Source organism: Pelophylax lessonae (genome assembly GCF_965119305.1).
Source record: "Pelophylax lessonae genome assembly, chromosome: 12".
NCBI classification, from domain to species: Eukaryota; Metazoa; Chordata; class Amphibia; order Anura; family Ranidae; genus Pelophylax; species Pelophylax lessonae.
Window position 1 is genome coordinate 45551834 of NC_138779.1, and position 18006 is coordinate 45569839.

Sequence of the window (18006 nt, forward strand, 5' to 3'; positions counted from 1 at the left end):
CCTATAGCCAGTGTGCAGAGGGAAAGCTTCTCAACACAGAAGCCAGAAGATTATCAATTTAGTAGCACTAACTACCACAGTGATGGCCCCTCAAGTTCAAGATATGCCTACTTACATTATGCCACATTGGATCAAAGGAAGTATACAATATGGATCATACCAGGAGTTCAGGTTTAATTATGCATATAAAGTTATGTAGACAACTGGAAGGTATGGTGTTACCATAATCCCTGAAACAAGGTTTTGAGGAAAAACCCCCTTCTTCAAATGGGACTTTAAAGGTAACAATGAATTAAATATAGCGAATTAATTTTCTAAAATATTTTAGAAAATTAATTCGCTATATTTAATTCATTGTTACCTTTAAAGTCCCATTTGAAGAAGCAGGTTTAATTATGCAACTTTTTTTTTTTCTCTTTGCTTTTTTTTAAACCAATCAAAAAAAGTTTTGCACTGCACTTCCTTATAACTTCCCATGTCGGACTTTAAGAACTGAGGGAAAATCAGCTGGAATTTGGCAGTGAAACAGATAAAAGGGCGGAAAATGAGAAGAAATTATTTTGTGGATCTTTCTAAATAGGCCCCTAAATGTTTCCAGGGCTCTGAAGAATCCTCCGGTTTACCAGCTTTCTGACCATCTAATCCTGCCATGGAAATAATAGCTGCACCATTATATATCATCATGTTCTAATATACTGGATTGACTGTATATTGCGTATGAGGTCCCAGTTCTGCTGTGACAGAGAATTCAGCACAGTACACAAGATACTGACTTCTCGGAGTTATCAGAAAAGGGCTCAGACCTTTAGGAGGATACAAGACACTTAAGCCCGTATGTTGGATCGTTCCAGTGACAAAATATAAAGACCCTTATATATGAAAACTGTTCCAAGAAAAAGTACTCCTGTGGCCCCAGTGCAAGAGTTCTATGTCTTATTTTAAAGTCCAGATTTAAAAATGAATCACATAATCTGATCCATTAATTAGGGGTAAGATGAGCACTTTTTCATTAGAACACTTCTTACAAAAATATAAAAATTGGAGAAAACTTTTTCTCTACTGTCTTTAGAAAAAGCTCCAGTCTAAAACTCTTTAGGAAAATCCATTTCTACAATACAGTCTGCATCCTGGAAGGAACGCTAGACTTGCCAACATGGAAAACGGACACAACGGACATAGACCCACGAAGAGAAAGTGCAAAGCAATTAGACTTCAAATGTCCCTTAGTTCACTATTACTGCCGTTACCATCAGAATGTAACAGTAGATTCTTTGGTCATTGGACGTGGTGCTCCGGGTATTTGGGTGATGGATTTATTTTGGCACATCCCCTCCACTCCGGGCCTGGAGGAAGTTCTAGATTTGTCATCAGTTTTTTTTTTTTTACCCCCCCTGCATTAACACGGTCGAACCATACAAAAGTCTAGCTCCTGAGGTTTTCTCTTTAACTTACAGTGCTCTCTGGGTAAAGTTACTCCTCCGCCTGCACTGCACCTCAGCTGCCGCCTCCTGAACCCCCTGCCACAGGCCTTTGAACAGCTTGTCCACTCTCCAGCCTCCCACATGGGGCACGGGTCACCACAGGTCCTTATCACTGGTGGACGAAGAGAGGCCGGGCAGTCAGATGCCAGATGTTCCCAGGGGTCGCGACATTCCACTATTCGAGTCTGCTGCCCGTTGCCACAGGTGACTGAACATTCTCCCCAGTTGCCGGTCGACCACTGAGACTGTGGTTTGGGCCTTGGAGGGGGAGGGGGCAGAGCAGCCAGGTTGTTACTTATTATTTGTCCAGCAGAATTGTCTCTCTTTTCTCTGGGGATGTAGTAGGTGTACCGGAGACGTGGAGGGGTCATTTTGCCAACACATAATACTTCTATGGTCAATGCCTCTTGTATGTTGTTGATTGCCTGTAAGGCCTCCACTGAAGTCCCCGTACCGCTGTACTTCAGCAGGCTGCCACGTATCGGAATGTCGCGCTCCACCGCAGACACAATGTAATTCCCATTCAGCAGGTAGCGACCCTGGGAGTTCTTCACTGCTAAGTAGTTGTCATCACTGATTAGGCCTTTATACCCACGTTGTCTCACATCCAGGTTGCTAGCACCGGCCGGAACAGTGACCACAAAGTTGTAACCATGTCTGTGTATGAGAGAACATAAGATATTACTTCAAGCAACAGTATCAAGTATTATTTATCAAAGTGAAAATTTGTCTTTTTTAGATAATGAACAACCAGCCAGGCTTCATTTTATTTCTCTCAAGCAACCTGAGAGAAAGAAACTGAGAACCCCATTACTGGGTTGGATGACAGCAGAATGTTCTCAAGTTATCTTTCTAAGTAATATATTAATATCTGTGGGGTAAGCATGTAAATGATACATCGTGAATATAACATTTCCTTGCTGATATGCATACTTACACTATATGTTTACTTGGTAAAATGGTATGACCTGCAATTGACAAATATATCCCCTGAAGAAGCCCAGAGGGTGAAACATGTTGGGATTTTGCCATCAAAACATAGTCATGCCAAGAGGGAACTGTATGATATAAGGTTCTAATGTGTATACGTATACTTCTTTCTTATTTTTCTTGTACAATTTTTCTTGTACAAATCAAAAGGTTTTAATGATGTTCAAAATAAACTATGATCTTTTAATGAATCAAGTGTTGTTTGATGAAAAGCACCTGAAAAATCCCTAATACGTACCTGACTCAACTTTTATATATATACGGGATGTGGTGCAATAAGTAATTGGTGATTCACCCACACTTATTCCCTCTATACGTGAGATCCCCATTGGGTGCTTTATGTTCTTGCTTTACAAATCCCATGCAGTAAGTATGCATAACACTGTCTCTATAGAATATCAATGCCACTCTAAAATAAAATACATATTCAAAGATGAATTCCAGGTATAGATATTTTTTACATGGTTATATTGGTCCAGGTAGGACCAATGTAACTATGTATATACCATCCCTGACTGATACCCCTGGAAGCTGGAAATCACTGAAGTAGACACCACCACTCCACTAATCTACTGTGCAGAGCGGCGGCCCTACTGCATTCTAAACACAGGAGGTTGGCCACTTGGCATGGGTGCCATTGAGAGGATGCTTTGTAATTTTCTAATGAATGCAGGGCATTCTCAGGTTAGACAAGGTGGAGAGGCTAGGTGGTAATGTCATGCCTTCCACCTCGTCCAATCAGAGAACACTTTGCATTAATTCAGTGCCTCTGCGCTCACCGTGGGACAATGGGAGCTATTGGAGATCCCTGGAGTAGCAGTGTGTACTTTAGGGATTTCCAGCTTCCAGGGCTATCGGTCAGGTATAGTATATACATAGTTACATTGGTCCAAACTAGACCAATGTAACTATGTATAAAATCTTAAAGCGGAGTTCCACCCATTTTTTTTTTTATTTGAGATTAATCTCCCATCCTCCTCTATATTTAAAATGGCAAATATATATATATTTTTTTTAAATACCTTTCTTTCCATGTAGTGTGGAGCACTTGTGGCTCAGCCACCTAGACGATGACGTAACTAGGCGATTCCCATGGACTCCTGGGATATTGGCGTCATCTATCCCAGGAGTTCATGGGAATCCCCTAATACCGAAATCTCACGTGAATTCCGGACCTGAAATGACGTGAATGAGAGGACTGGGATGTCCTGATTGACAGGTTGCTATAGCAACAGGGTGGGAATTTTCACTGACACCGCCATTGCTGTGACAACCTGTCAGGAAGAGAGGGCCGCGCAGTAGCATTACTGCGCAGGCGTAAGATCGGGAGGTGCATGCTGGGAAGCCAGCTGCACCGAATCCCAGAAATTAAGAGAAGAGGGCTTCAGATGCCCACAGTAGAGATGAAACCTGCCTGCTTCCGAGATCTAGTCAGTTTTCAACTATTTTAACATAAAATAAAAGGAACAAATGTATGACATTATCTAAATGTTGCAGTATAAGTGTAAGCAATTACAGCAGAGTGTTTAAAAAAATAATGATTTGGGGGACTGAAACTTCGCTTTAATACCTGGAATTCTTCTTAAAGCTTTAACTCGGCTATAAACCATAAACTCTGGGTGGAGGGTTGGATAAATGGCTCCGTGTTTAAGCTGTATCTGTGCTATGAATCAGCAGCTCTGGATGTATAGTTGGATAAAGGGCTCTATATTTAGGCTGCATCTAGACCAGGAGTCTCCAAACTTTCAAAAAAAAGGGCTAATTTACTGCCTTATATACGTTAGGGGGGCTGGACTGTGGCCAGTGGAAGTAAAAAATGGTATTGATTGTGTCAGTGAGAAGAATAGTTACTTTGCATTGGTGTCAGTGGAAGGAATTGTACCCCATCATTGGTGTAAATGTGAGGAATAGTGCTTCATCGTTTGTGGCAGAGGGAGGAATAGTGCCCCATCATTGGTGTCAGTGGGAGGAATAGTGCCCTATATTTGGTGGTAGTGGGAGGAATAGTGCCCCATCATTGGTGTCAGTAGCAGGAATAGTGCCCCATCATTGGTGGCAGTGGGAGGAATAGTGACCCATCCTTGGTGTCAGTGGGAGGAATAGTGCCCTATTATTGGTGTTAGTGGCAGGAATAGTGCCCCATCATTGGTGGCGGTGGGAGGAATAGTGCCCCATCCTTGGTGTCAGTGGGAAGAACAGTGCCCCATCATTGGTGTCTATAGGGGGAATAATGCCCCATCATGTCAGTGAGAGGAATAGTGCCTCGTCATTGGCGCCAGTGGGATGAATAGTGCCCCATCATTGGTGTCAGTTGGAGGAATAGTGTCCCATCATGGGTGTCAGTGGGAGGAATAGTGCCCCATCATTGGTGTCAGTGGGAGGAATAGTGCCCTATTATTGGTGGTTGTGGGAGGAATAGTGCGCCATCATTGGTGTCAGTGGGAGGAATTGTGCCCTATTATTGGTGGTAATGGGAGGAATAGTGCCCCATCATTGGTGTCAGTGGGAGGAATAGTGCCCTATATTTGGTGGTAGTGGGAGGAATAGTGCCCCATCTTTGGTGTCAGTAGCAGGAATAGTGCCCCATCATTGGTGGCAGTGGGAGGAATAGTGACCCATCCTTGGTGTCAGTGGGAGGAATAGTGCCCTATTATTGGTGTCAGTGGCAGGAATAGTGCCCCATCATTGGTGGCGGTGGGAGGAATAGTGCCCCATCCTTGGTGTCAGTGGGAAGAACAGTGCCCCATCATTGGTGTCTATAGGGGGAATAATGCCCCATCATGTCAGTGAGATGAATAGTGCCTCGTCATTGGCGCCAGTGGGATGAATAGTGCCCCATCATTGGTGTCAGTTGGAGGAATAGTGTCCCATCATGGGTGTCAGTGGGAGGAATAGTGCCCCATCATTGGTGTCAGTGGGAGGAATAGTGCCCCATCATTGGTGTCAGTGGGAGGAATAGTGCCCCATCATTGGTGTCAGTTGGAGGAATAGTGTCCCATCATGGGTGTCAGTGGGAGGAATAGTGCCCCATCATTGGTGTCAGTGGGAGGAATAGTGTCCCATCATGGGTGTCAGTGGGAGGAATAGTGCCCCATCATTGGTGTCAGTGGGAGGAAGAATAGTGCCCCATCATGGGTATCAGTGGGAGGAATAGTGCCCCATCATTGGTGTCAGTGGGAGGAATAGTGTTTCATATTAGTGGGAGAAATAGTGTCCCAAGGACCAAATAAAGGAAATCAAAGGGCCACATCTGGCTTTCTATGTTCCTCCTGGCCCCCGGTATAATTTTCAGCAACTATCCTTGTTCCACCTAAATTAATCTCAGCAAAAGCCCAGCCTTTGACAGTATTATATTTGCGAAGTAGGTTCTCTGCATCTGTCTGAAGAAGAATGGAGTTTCTCTGTACTATGTGCGAATACAAATTTCTGGGGTGGGGAGGATGTGGGCACAGTAGAGTCAGATTTATGTGAGGGAACATTTGGCACACAACTCTCACAATAAGACAAAGGTAGGGAAGATTTTATTATGTGGTGAAGAAATGCTGATCGGACATTATTCACAGCAAGCCTTCAGCTTAGATAAGAGTCCAGCGGATGAGAAAGGCTACAGAATGGTCGGATCAGAGGATCAGATTCAGTGGTTTTTGGCTGAGGATCCTGGCAAGATAAGAATGTTTTGAACACAATGTAGGTGTGAACAGCACTTGTTTGACTCAACATTTCTCTGCAGACTAGAAGGATATTCTTCCAAAAACTGCTGCAATTCTGACACTGTCGGAGTCCTCTCTACTCACTTCTACACTGATTGTCAGCTCTGAGGGGATTGTACAATCCGTGATCTTCTCCTGACATGAGAAGTCCTGGACAGCCCTCACCTCCACCATTCCACCAGTTTTAGTTGTAAACTAGGAGTTGAAAGCCCTGATAAAAATGGTACTGTAACAAAAAAGCCGAAATTTGTTGAATCTTTACCTTGGATTTTCAAAATGAAATAAATAATTCTGGACTGCCAAACCATTGATATGGAGCTGGATCTTCCAACTATACTCTTCAATATTTCTGTTCTGTCACCTCCCTTATAGTCATAAAGTTTAATAAGAGTGCCAAAGGGACAGTCTGAGAGTTCACAAATGACAGCATAACACTCTACATACATCACAGGTGTCAAACGCAAGGCCCGCGGGCTGAATCCGGCCCTCCAGGCCATTTTTTGTGGCCCTTGCACCTCTCCTGTAGCTGCAGGAGAGCTCCAGTCCTCCTCCAGACCTTATACTTTCTGCTTTCCAGCAATGCCTCCAGCTTCTTCTCCCAGCAGCACCACAAGGTAAGGGAGGTGCACTGTGATGTAAGGGAGGGTGGGGGACTCAACTTTTGATGGTGGAGAGGCTCTTGACATCTTATGTAAGGGTAGGGAATGCTCTTTACATCTAGTCTTACAGATGCAACCAGCCCTTTTGAGGGCAATCATAATGCTGATGCGGCCCACGATTAAATTTAGTTTGACACCCCTGCTCTGGGTGCGAGCGAGGTGATCACACGCACCTGGAATCTTAGGCTGTATAACCCGTTCTTACCCTGCGCAAAGCAGCGCTCCTTTGTGGGGCTTTCTCTATAGCTACATATTGCAGACCCTATAAACTCAGGCGTTGTATGGCTTAGTCTGCAGGCTTAGCTGGATTTACAAACCAGCGAGTTTTATTACTAGTCTCTTTTTGCTCTACAATCCTTTGATTTTTGGAATCCAACTGCCTAATTGATCACCTTCCTCGTTAAACTCAATGTGATGGGCCCTCTAATCCGGCCCATGCTACTACAAATTCTATACAGAGTCATGTTTAGCTCCTGATGAAGCTTTATACATAAAGCGCAACATGTCGAGCATCGCAAATATCCACCAGTGCATATCCTAATATGTAGTAGGATTTTTTATGATATTTTCTTTTTGTCTTTTTGTGCTTATCATGATTTGTACATGTCAAATTTCGCATTGAAATATATGCATCCCCATTGTAGATTTTAATCTAAATATTCTTCAATAAAATGTGTTTTATGAAAATCGTGCTTGTAAAGTCCCTGCCTGGTTCACACACAATTACCCCTGCTCTACATGTTTCTGCGGCTCGAAGACCTTCCCATTGATCAGTGGTTAAACATAATGGGGGGGGGGGGGGGGAGGGTTTACTATAACTGGAGCACACAAAATATGGTGCAGCTGTGCATAGTAACCAATCAGGTTCTAACTTCAGCTTGTTCGATTAGGTTTTGACAAATAAAACCTGGAAGCAGATTGGTTACTATGCCCAGTTGCACCAGATTCTGTGTGCAACGGTTTTAGAAAATCCCCCCCATTGGCTAATTATGAGGACTCAAGAATAGCATATTCACCAGGAATAATTATTTGTGGAGTATACATGGATCTCTACACCGCAAATAATGAAACCCTGGTGATTATGCCCTCTTTAAATCCTCATAATTATTCATTATGTTTAATTCTTGATGTAGAGGGAGTTCTTTGAGCACCCAAATTGTGTTGGCTGTTCTATGTTGTCATTTGTTAACTAATAATGATTTTCAAATGTTTCTGGATCCTCAGACTGTTTGTTTGGTACTCTCATCAGACTTTATACATGTGAATCTTCAAATCTGCAATCTTCAAGTAGAAAATGCGCCAGCATTGGTGGGAGTAATGAATGTCTCAGGCTAGGTGGTCGGTGTGAGTAAAAAAATATTTTAATAGTGCCCCATTGTTGGTGTCAGTGGAAGGTATAGTGCCCCATATTTGATATCCGTGAGAAAAATAGCACCCTATCATTGGTGTCAGTGGGAGGAATCGTGCCCCACTGTTGGCATCAATGGGAGGAATAGTGCCCATCATTGGGATCAATGGTAGGAATAGTGCCCCATTGTTGGGATCAATGCGAGTAATAATGTTCCATCATTGGCATCAGCCTCGTCATTGGTATCAGTGGGAGGAATTGTGCCCCATCATTGGTATCAATGGGAGGAATAGTGTCCCATCGTTTGGATGAATGGGAGAAATAGTGTACATCATTGGTATCAGTGGGAGGGATAGTGCCCCATCATTGGTATCAGTGGGAGGGATAATGCCCCATCATTGGTATCAGTGGGAGGGATAATGCCCCATCATTGGGTGTCAGTGGGAGCAATTATGCCCAGCTGTTGGTGTTAGTGGATGGAATGATGCCTCATTGTTGGTGTCAGTAAGAGGAATAGTTCTCCAAGGGCCAGATAAACATAAGCAAAGGGTCGTATCTGCCCTGTGACCCACAGTTGGAGACCACTGCTTTAGACAATCTCTAGCAACTTCCAACTCTACAAAAAAATGAGACAGTTCCTCTCAGTGTATACAGGTGTCAGTGCTTTACTTTCAACCCTTTTCCTCTGGTGGCTTTGCATATATGTGATAAGGGGAGTCGCATTATCCACAAAGTGCCCTATGTGTACTCAGCGTTTGCTTGTGAGAATGGATCTGTTGTGGGGGTGGTGAATGTGTCAGAATTTTGGCATCGTTTATTAAAGCAGAGTTCCACCCAACAGTGGAACTTCCACCAATCTGCTTCCCCCCCCCCCCCCCTCCGTGCCACATTTGGCACCTTTCAGAGGGGAGGGGGAAGCGGGTACCTGTTTTTGACAGGTACCCTTCCCCACTTCCAGGAGATGGCGTCGCCCAGAAGTTCGGCCCCCCTCCTCCTTCCCCTGCCCCTGGGCCAAATAGAAAGTGCAGCGCGCTTCACGCATGTGCAGTAGGGAACCGGGCTGTGGAGCTGAAAGGCTTCACTGCCGGTTTCCCTTACAATGAATGGCGGCAGAAGCACCCGGCAACTGATCCGGAAATTGGGCAGGTAAATGTCTATATATTTATATATATTTTTCCCCAGCTGGAACATCAGTTTAAGCAGCTTCTCTGGCTCCCATTGGCACTCACATGGGTTTAGTGAAGAGTCCGGACACCTTCTTGCAGCTTTTATTGTCCCCTCCGCACACTCTGCATTTGTCGAATTTCTTCTTGGAGCCCAGCTGCCCGTCACAGCCGGCTTTAATACACTTTCCCTGTACACAGACTGATGTGGAGTCCGGTGCACATGCCGTCCCATCTACTACCTGTTAGGACAGAATATCAGTGTTATAATGAAAAGAGCCAGGAAACGCACAGCAGTCAGCATTAGTGACACCTAGAAATGAACTGCAAGAATATTCATTTTTTAGACATTTACTGAATATCTAAGGAGCCATTTCACCAAACATCCATCTCTTCTATCTATCAAGGACTGGTAATATCTCTGTGCTGAATTCCTGGGTCTGCACACCTGCTGTACCTATTGTGAGGGGTTCCCACCATCCCTGAGCTGAGTTCCCGGGTCTGTACATCTGCCATACCTATTATGGTGAATTCCCACCATCCCTGCACTTAGTCTCTGGGTCTGTACACTTGCTGTACCGATTATGAGGGGTTTCCACATCCCCGAGCAGAGCTCCCGAGTCTGTACACCTGCTGCACCTATTATGAGGAGTTCCCACCACCCCTGAGCTGAGTTCCCAGGTCTGTACACCTGCTACATCTATTATGAGGGGTTCCCACCATCCCTGAGCTGAGGTTCGGGTCTGTACACCTGCTGCATCTATTATGAGGGGTTCCCGCCATCCCTGAGCTGAGGTTCGGGTCTGTACACCTGCTGCATCTATTATGAGGAGTTCCCACCACCCCTGAGCTGAGTTCCCAGGTCTGTACACCTGCTGCACCTATTATGAGGAGTTCCCACCACCCCTGAGCTGAGTTCCCAGGTCTGTACACCTGCTGCACCTATTATGAGGGGTTCCCACCACCCCTGAGCTGAGTTCCCAGGTCTGTACACCTGCTGCACCTATTATGAGGGGTTCCCACTATCCCTGAGCTGAGTTCCCAGGTCTGTACACCTGCTACATCTATTATGAGGGGTTCCCGCCATCCCTGAGCTGAGGTTCGGGTCTGTACACCTGCTGCATCTATTATGAGGAGTTCCCACCACCCCTGAGCTGAGTTCCCAGGTCTGTACACCTGCTACATCTATTATGAGGGGTTCCCGCCATCCCTGAGCTGAGGTTCGGGTCTGTACACCTGCTGCATCTATTATGAGGGGTTCCCACCACCCCTGAGCTGAGTTCCCAGGTCTGTACACCTGCTGCATCTATTATGAGGGGTTCCCGCCATCTCTGAGCTGAGGTTCCCGGTCTGTACATCTGAGTACCTATTATGAGGGATTTCCACCATCCCCGTGCTGAGTTCTGGGGGGCTGTACACCTGCCATACCTATTATGGGGGATTCCCACCATTCCTGCACTGAGTTCCCAAGTCTGTACACCTGCTGTACCTATTATGAGGGGTTCCCACTATCCCTGAGCTGCGTTCCCAGGCCTGTACACCTGCTGCACCTATTATGAGGGGTTCCCACCATCCTTGAGCTAAGTTCCTGGGTTTGTACATCTGCCGCACCCATTTTGAGGGGTTCCCATCATCCCTGTGCTGAGTCCCCAGGTCTGCACAACTTCTGTGCCCATTATGAGTGTCTCCCACCATCCTTGCTGGACTTTATGTATTATATATTATGGTGAATGTAAAAGGTGGAGTGAGAACATTCTACTAAGGGTGGAGTGAGAACATTCTACTAAGGGTGGAGTGACACCTGGGTTTCACCAGAATTAACTATGGGCAGATGATTCATGTAGCATTTACTTCCTGGAATCCATCTGTCTTTAGCTCATGCATGCAGAAACGAGGGTGTGCTTAACAGAGAAACCCCATCCTCCCCTCCTGAAGACTCCTGGGATGTATGACATAATTTTGGCCTAGGCCTGGAATCCAGGAAGTAACTGAAAAATTGTAAAAAAAAAAAAATGTAACACACTTTCCTATCTATTTACTAATATCAGCAGCATAAAAATAGTCAATGTTGATTGAGAGAGTAAAGCACCACTTTAAGGATTTGTCTGCCATCTTCTTTTTTATGTCAGCAGATAAACAACTTTTACACAGATGCCTCCACTCCACCACATCTGTCTGTCTGTCTGTCTGTCTGTACAGTCTCCGTCCTTTAGGGTACCAACCTTGGGTGCCAGGACGTAGAAGTAGCCGGTGCCATTGGCTCTGCAGATCAGCTTGCACTTGTCTCTTGCGGACACTCCGGAGTATTTGGGGACCCAGCCTACTGTGGATGTCAGTCGATTGGTGCTGTGGTTGTAACCATTGAAATTTTCACATTGCTCCTCCCGGAAGCCTTTACCTGGAATACAGAATTACTGTATACTATAGGGGGAGAAAACTCACTGACGATGATGACAGAGCAATGTGCCAGTAACAGATGGGAGAGGTCAGTATTTAATGTGTCAGTAATAGATGGGAGGGGTCAATATGTAATTTGTCAGTATTAAATGGGAGGGGTCAGTATGTCATGTGCCAATAATAGATAGGAGGGGTGTTATAATGTGTCAGTAATAGATGGTAGGGGTCAGTATGTAATGTGTCAGTAATAGATGGTAGGGGTCAGTATGTAATGTGTCAGTAATAGATGGTAGGGGGTCAGTATTTAATTTGTGTCAGCAATAGATGGTAGGGGGTCAGTATTTAATTTGTGTCAGCAATAGATGGGAGGGGTCAGTATGTAATGTGTCAGCAATAGATGGGAGGGGTCAGTATGTAATGTGTCAATAATAAATGGGAGGGGTCAGTATATAACGTGTCAGTAATAGATAGGAAGGGTGATATAATGTGTCAATAATAGACAGGAGAGGCCAGTATGTAATGTGTCAGTAATAGACGGGAGGGGTCAGTATGTAATGTGTCACTAATAGATGAGAAGGGTCAGTAATGTGTCAGTAATAGACAGGCGGGGTTAGTATGTAATTTGTCAGTAATAGATGGTAGGGGTCAGTATGTAATGTGTCAGTAATAGATGGGAGGGGTCAGTAAGTAATGTGTCAGTAATAGATGGTAGGGGTCAGTATATAAAGTGTCATTAATAGATGGGAGGGGTCAGTATGTAATGTGTCACTGATAGATGAGAAGGGTCAGTAATGTGTCAGTAATGGATGGGAGGGGTCAGTATGTAATGTGTCACTAATAGATGAGAAGGGACAGTAATGTGTCAGTAATAGATGGGAGGGGTCAGTAAGTAATGTGTCAGTAATAGATGGTAGGGGTCAGTATATAAAGTGTCACTAATAGATGTGAGGAGTCAGTAAGTAATGTGTCAGTAATAGATGGTAGGGGTCAGTAAATAAAGTGTCAGCAATAGATGGGAGGGGTCAGTATGTAATGTGTCAGTAATAGACGGGAGGGGTGTGTATGTAATGTGTCAATAATAGATGAGAAGGGTCAGTAATGTGTCAGTAATAGACAGGAGGGGTCAGTAAGTAATGTGTCAGTAATAGATGGGAGGGGTCAGTATGTAATGTGTCAGTAATAGACAGGAGGGGTTAGTATGTAATTTGTCAGTAATAGATGGGAAGGGTCAGTAATGTGTCAGTAATAGATGGGAGGGGTCAGTATGTAATGTGTCAGTAATAGATGGGAGGGGTCAGTAAGTAATGTGTCAGTAATAGATGGTAGGGGTCAGTATATAAAGTGTCAGTAATAGATGGGAGGGGTCAGTATGTAATGTGTCACTGATAGATGAGAAGGGTCAGTAATGTGTCAGTAATGGATGGGAGGGGTCAGTATGTAATGTGTCACTAATAGATGAGAAGGGTCAGTAATGTGTCAGTAATAGATGGGAGGGGTCAGTAAGTAATGTGTCAGTAATAGATGGTAGGGGTCAGTATATAAAGTGTCAGTAATAGATGTGAGGAGTCAGTAAGTAATGTGTCAGTAATAGATGGTAGGGGTCAGTAAATAAAGTGTCAGTAATAGATGGTAGGGGTCAGTATGTAATGTGTCAGTAATAGACAGGAGGGGTCAGTATGTAATGTGTCAATAATAGATGAGAAGGGTCAGTAATGTGTCAGTAATAGATGTGAGGAGTCAGTAAGTAATGTGTCAGTAATAGATGGTAGGGGTCAGTAAATAAATTGTCAGTAATAGATGGTAGGGGTCAGTATGTAATGTGTCAGTAATAGATGGTAGGGGTCAGTATGTAATGTGTCAGTAATAGACAGGAGGGGTCAGTATTGAATGTGTCACTAATAGATGAGAAGGGTCAGTAATGTGTCAGTAATAGATGGTAGGGGTCAGTAAGTAATGTGTCAGTAATAGATGGTAGGGGTCAGTAAAATAAAGTGTCAGTAATAGATGGTAGGGGTCAGTATGTAATGTGTCAGTAATAGATGGTAGAGGTCAGTATGTAATGTGTCAGTAATAGATGGTAGGGGTCAGTATGTAATGTGTCAGTAATAGATGGTAGGGGTCAGTATGCAATGTGTCAGTAATAGATGGGAGGGGTCAGTAAGTAATGTGTCAGTAATAGATGGTAGGGGTCAGTATGTAATGTGTCAGTAATAGACGGGAGAGGCCAGTATGTAATGTGTCAGTAATAGACGGTAGGGGTCAGTATGTAATGTGTCAGTAATAGATGGTAGGGGTCAGTATGTAATGTGTCAGTAATAGATGGTAGGGGTCAGTATGTAATGTGTCAGTAATAGATGGTAGGGGTCAGTATGTAATGTGTCAGTAATAGATGGTAGGGGTCAGTATGTAATGTGTCAGTAATAGATGGGAGGGGTCAGTAAGTAATGTGTCAGTAATAGATGGTAGGGGTCAGTATGTAATGTGTCAGTAATAGATGGGAGGGGTCAGTAAGTAATGTGTCAGTAATAGACGGGAGAGGACACTCACCTGTATCGGGACAGGGATTCAATGAGCAGGATCTGTATTTGACCCGTAGACCCTCACAGAAGGTCCCTCCGTGCGATGGTTCTGGGTTCTTGCATTCTCTCTTTGCCAGCTGAACCCCTCCACCACATGTCCTGGAGCACTGTCCATAGGGGGTCCACTTCCCCCAAGACCCATCCACCTAGACATAGGATGAAATACAGAATTAAGCGATAATCAGTTCCAAGCAGACATGATGTCATTATTACACCATGATGTGTCATTTCCATCCTCCTACCTTTACGCCCCCCCACCACCAATGCTACCCTCAGGACCATGGCACCCCTGTGTTCAGTGTACAATGAATGCCGCAGCACATGTTGGTGTGATAGAAGCTGGAGGTTGTGCTGTGCTATGAAACATTTCCATTATTACCCAATCCCCCTTACATGTGTGAGCAGGTCCACAGGCGGAGGAGGAAGGGGCACAGATATTTATTTATCACAGGAGGTGCCAAGGACATTGCTATGGAACATGACATCTCTGGCCAACACAGAGGAACACATCTTCATCCCACCTGAGGGATCCTATTTACCTTTCATGGCAGTGAGATGTACAGACAGACACAGGACAGGCTGTGCCCGGCCCTATAGGGAATGGATCTGGCAGCATCCTTGATGATAACGCAATAAATGACAGCGCACGCGGCAGATGCTGGTCTGCACTCTATAGGAAAATATTACATTTTTGTAGCATTTAACTACTTCAATACCGGGCACTTTCACCCCCTTCCTGCCCAGGCCAATTTTCAGCTTTCAGTGCTGTCACATTTTGAATGACAATTGCGCGGTCGTGCAACACTGTACCCAAATTAAATTTTTATCATTTTTTTCACACAAATAGAGCTTTCTTTTGGTGGTATTTAATCACCGCTTGGTTTTTTATTTTTTACAAAAAAGAAAAAAAGAGAAATTTTTGAGAAAAAAAAAAGTTTTTCTTAATTTCTGTCAGTAAATTTTGAAAATAAATAATTTTTCTCCTTCACTGATGTGCGCTTATGAGGCGGCACTGATGGGCACTGATAGACTGCACTGATTAGCACTGATGACTTGGCACTTATGGGCACTGATGAGGTTGCACTTTTGGGCACTTATGAGGTGGCACTGATGAGGAGGCACTAATATGCCGCACTGATAGGTGGCACTTATGAGCACCGATAGGCGGCACTGATGGGGGACACTGATGGGCACTGACAGGCGGCACTGATGGGCAGCACAGCTGAGCAGGCACTGATGGGCACTGACAGGCTGCACTGATGGGCAGCACAGATGAGCATACACTGATGAGCACTGACTGGCATCACTAATGGGCACTGATTGTGGGCACTGTTTGAGGTCACTGATTGGTGTCACTGATGGGCATTGGTTGGTGTCATTGATGAGTGTCACTTATGGGCATTGTTTTTTCTTTACTGTAATCAGGGCACTGATGATCAGTGCTATGATTACTTGTCCTGGACTCCCTTTGAGGAGGAGCCGCCAATCGGCTCTCCTCGCCACACACTCTGACAGCGCGAGGCGACGAGAGCCGATAAACGGCACTTCCTCATTTACATGTGACCGGCTGATTTGGACACAGCAGAAAACACGGGTAAAGAGCGACGTCATTGGCTCTTTACCAGGATCAGTGTTGCGCCGTGTCCTAGGAACACGGCGTGGCCGTGATCGCTGCGCTGCACACCCCCACGGGCGTGCAAGAGGGGCCGTTCTACGGCACCGTCATAGGAGGTCCTCCCAGAACGAGAGTCGCACCGCTCCACTGTCATTTGACGGTGGGTGAATGGCAAGTAGGTAAAGTAGAATTCCATTTAAGATTGGAAGTTCTCCTCCCCTCTTCCCCTGCCATATTTGACTTTTATGGGTAGAGAGCAGGTAGGTACCTAGTTTTGACCGGTACTCACTCCCAGTTCTTCTCTCCTCCTCCTTCCCCGCAGTCTTCTAGGACACGTTACTGGTCCCAGCCAGCTGTGCAGCCAAAAGCAGCATAAGAGTTGGGAAAGGCTGGTAAAGAACCAGCCTGGGTGAGGACGGCGCTGGATCCCTGGACAGGTAAGTGGCCATTTACTAAGTCAGCATCTACAGGATTTGTAGCTGCTGATTTTTTTTTTTTTTTTGCTGGAGAACAGCCACCAGAAGAAACACTTAAAGGTAAAAAATAGAACTCTCCCCCATTGTGGAAGAAGCAGAGACACAACCTTCTGCAGGAAATCTCCGTATTGTGGGCGGGGCAGAGACACAAACTACTGCAGGAAATCTCACCATTGTGGGAGGGGCAAAGACACAAACTACTGTAGGAAAAGGTTACCATTGTGGGAGGGGCAGAGACACAAACTACTACAGGAAATCTCACCATTGTGGGAGGGGCAGAGACACAACCTTCTGCAGGAAATCTCACCATTGTGGGAGGGGCAGAGACAACCTACTGCGGGAAATCTCACCATTGTGGGAGGGGCAGAGACACAAACTACTGTAGGGAAATGCTACCATTGTGGGAGGGGCAGAGACACAAACTACTGCAGGAAATCTCACCATTGTGGGAGGGGCAGAGACACAACCTTCTGCAGGAAATCTCACCATTGTGGGAGGGGCAGAGACACCAACATCTGTGGAGAAATCTCCCCATTGTGGGAGGGGCACAGAAAGCAGGGCGGAGCTCATGCTACAGATAAATTTAATTGAAGAACTGCTATCACAGTGTAGGTGTAATACTCCAGGGGGTTATATTAAACGTTATTTCACTGTGTTTATTGTAATCCATCCCTGGGGGGCTGTATGGGACTATAAAATGTAAGTGACTGCGGTAGTGAAATAATTGGTAAAAAGAATGGAGGAAACCTGTCCCTATGATGGTAGGAGGAGCAGCACTGTATACTGAAGGTCACACGCATTGGGTCATGGACTGAGGGGGGCATATCCCTGTCCTTAATGTCTTGAGTCTATAAAACACAGCAGAGATGTATGTGAGCGTACATGCGTGGAAAGCAGTAAATGTGTTTGATGTTGCAGCTGGAGAGGATGATGGGCAGGATATATACTCTCTTCTCATAACTCATAGTAATGACTGAACGTACAAACAGGAACAGATGTGAAAATGATCGCAGCTTGTAATAGATGCGTCTAAGGAAGATTATTTTCCTCTAGTGACATTCATGGACACAGCAGATAGAATAAAACAACCATTAATAACCCAGGAGAATGTATACATAGAGTCATCTTCCATCTACACATGGACCAATCACTGATCAGCGTCACCTTCATGTTGTATGGCAAGAATCAACTGTGCAAGTTTGTGTTATCTCGTGCTATATTACAATGTCCTCATATGTAATACTATGCTGTATTCTAAGGGCCTATTCACCCCAGAAATATTCTAATACCTCATTATGTCATACTCTGCTGTATTCTAATACCTCATTATGTCATACTCTGCTCTATTCTAATACCTCATTATGTCATACTCTGCTGTATTCTAATACCTCATTATGTCATACTCTGCTCTATTCTAATACCGCATTATGTCATACTCTGCTCTATTCTAATACCGCATTATGTCATACTCTGCTCTATTCTAATACCGCATTATGTCATACTCTGCTGTATTCTAATACCTCATTATGTCATACTCTGCTGTATTCTAATACCTCATTATGTCATACTCTGCTCTATTCTAATACCG

At 44.7% G+C, this 18006-nt stretch overlaps 1 protein-coding gene across 1 annotated transcript in view; it reads right to left on the minus strand.

Annotated features, from left to right (window-relative positions):
* Positions 1-408: 408 nt before the first annotated feature.
* The window catches only part of ADAMTS15 (ADAM metallopeptidase with thrombospondin type 1 motif 15), an 85464-nt gene continuing 67866 nt past the window's right edge, over positions 409-18006 (minus strand). Inside the window, exons 5-8 of the mRNA XM_082273857.1 lie at positions 14296-14473; positions 11574-11749; positions 9418-9593; positions 409-2138 (exon numbers count right to left, since the gene is read on the minus strand). Coding sequence (XP_082129983.1) covers positions 1397-2138; positions 9418-9593; positions 11574-11749; positions 14296-14473 — 1272 coding nt within the window. The 3' untranslated portion in view covers positions 409-1396. The remainder of the gene's footprint in view (positions 2139-9417; positions 9594-11573; positions 11750-14295; positions 14474-18006) is intronic.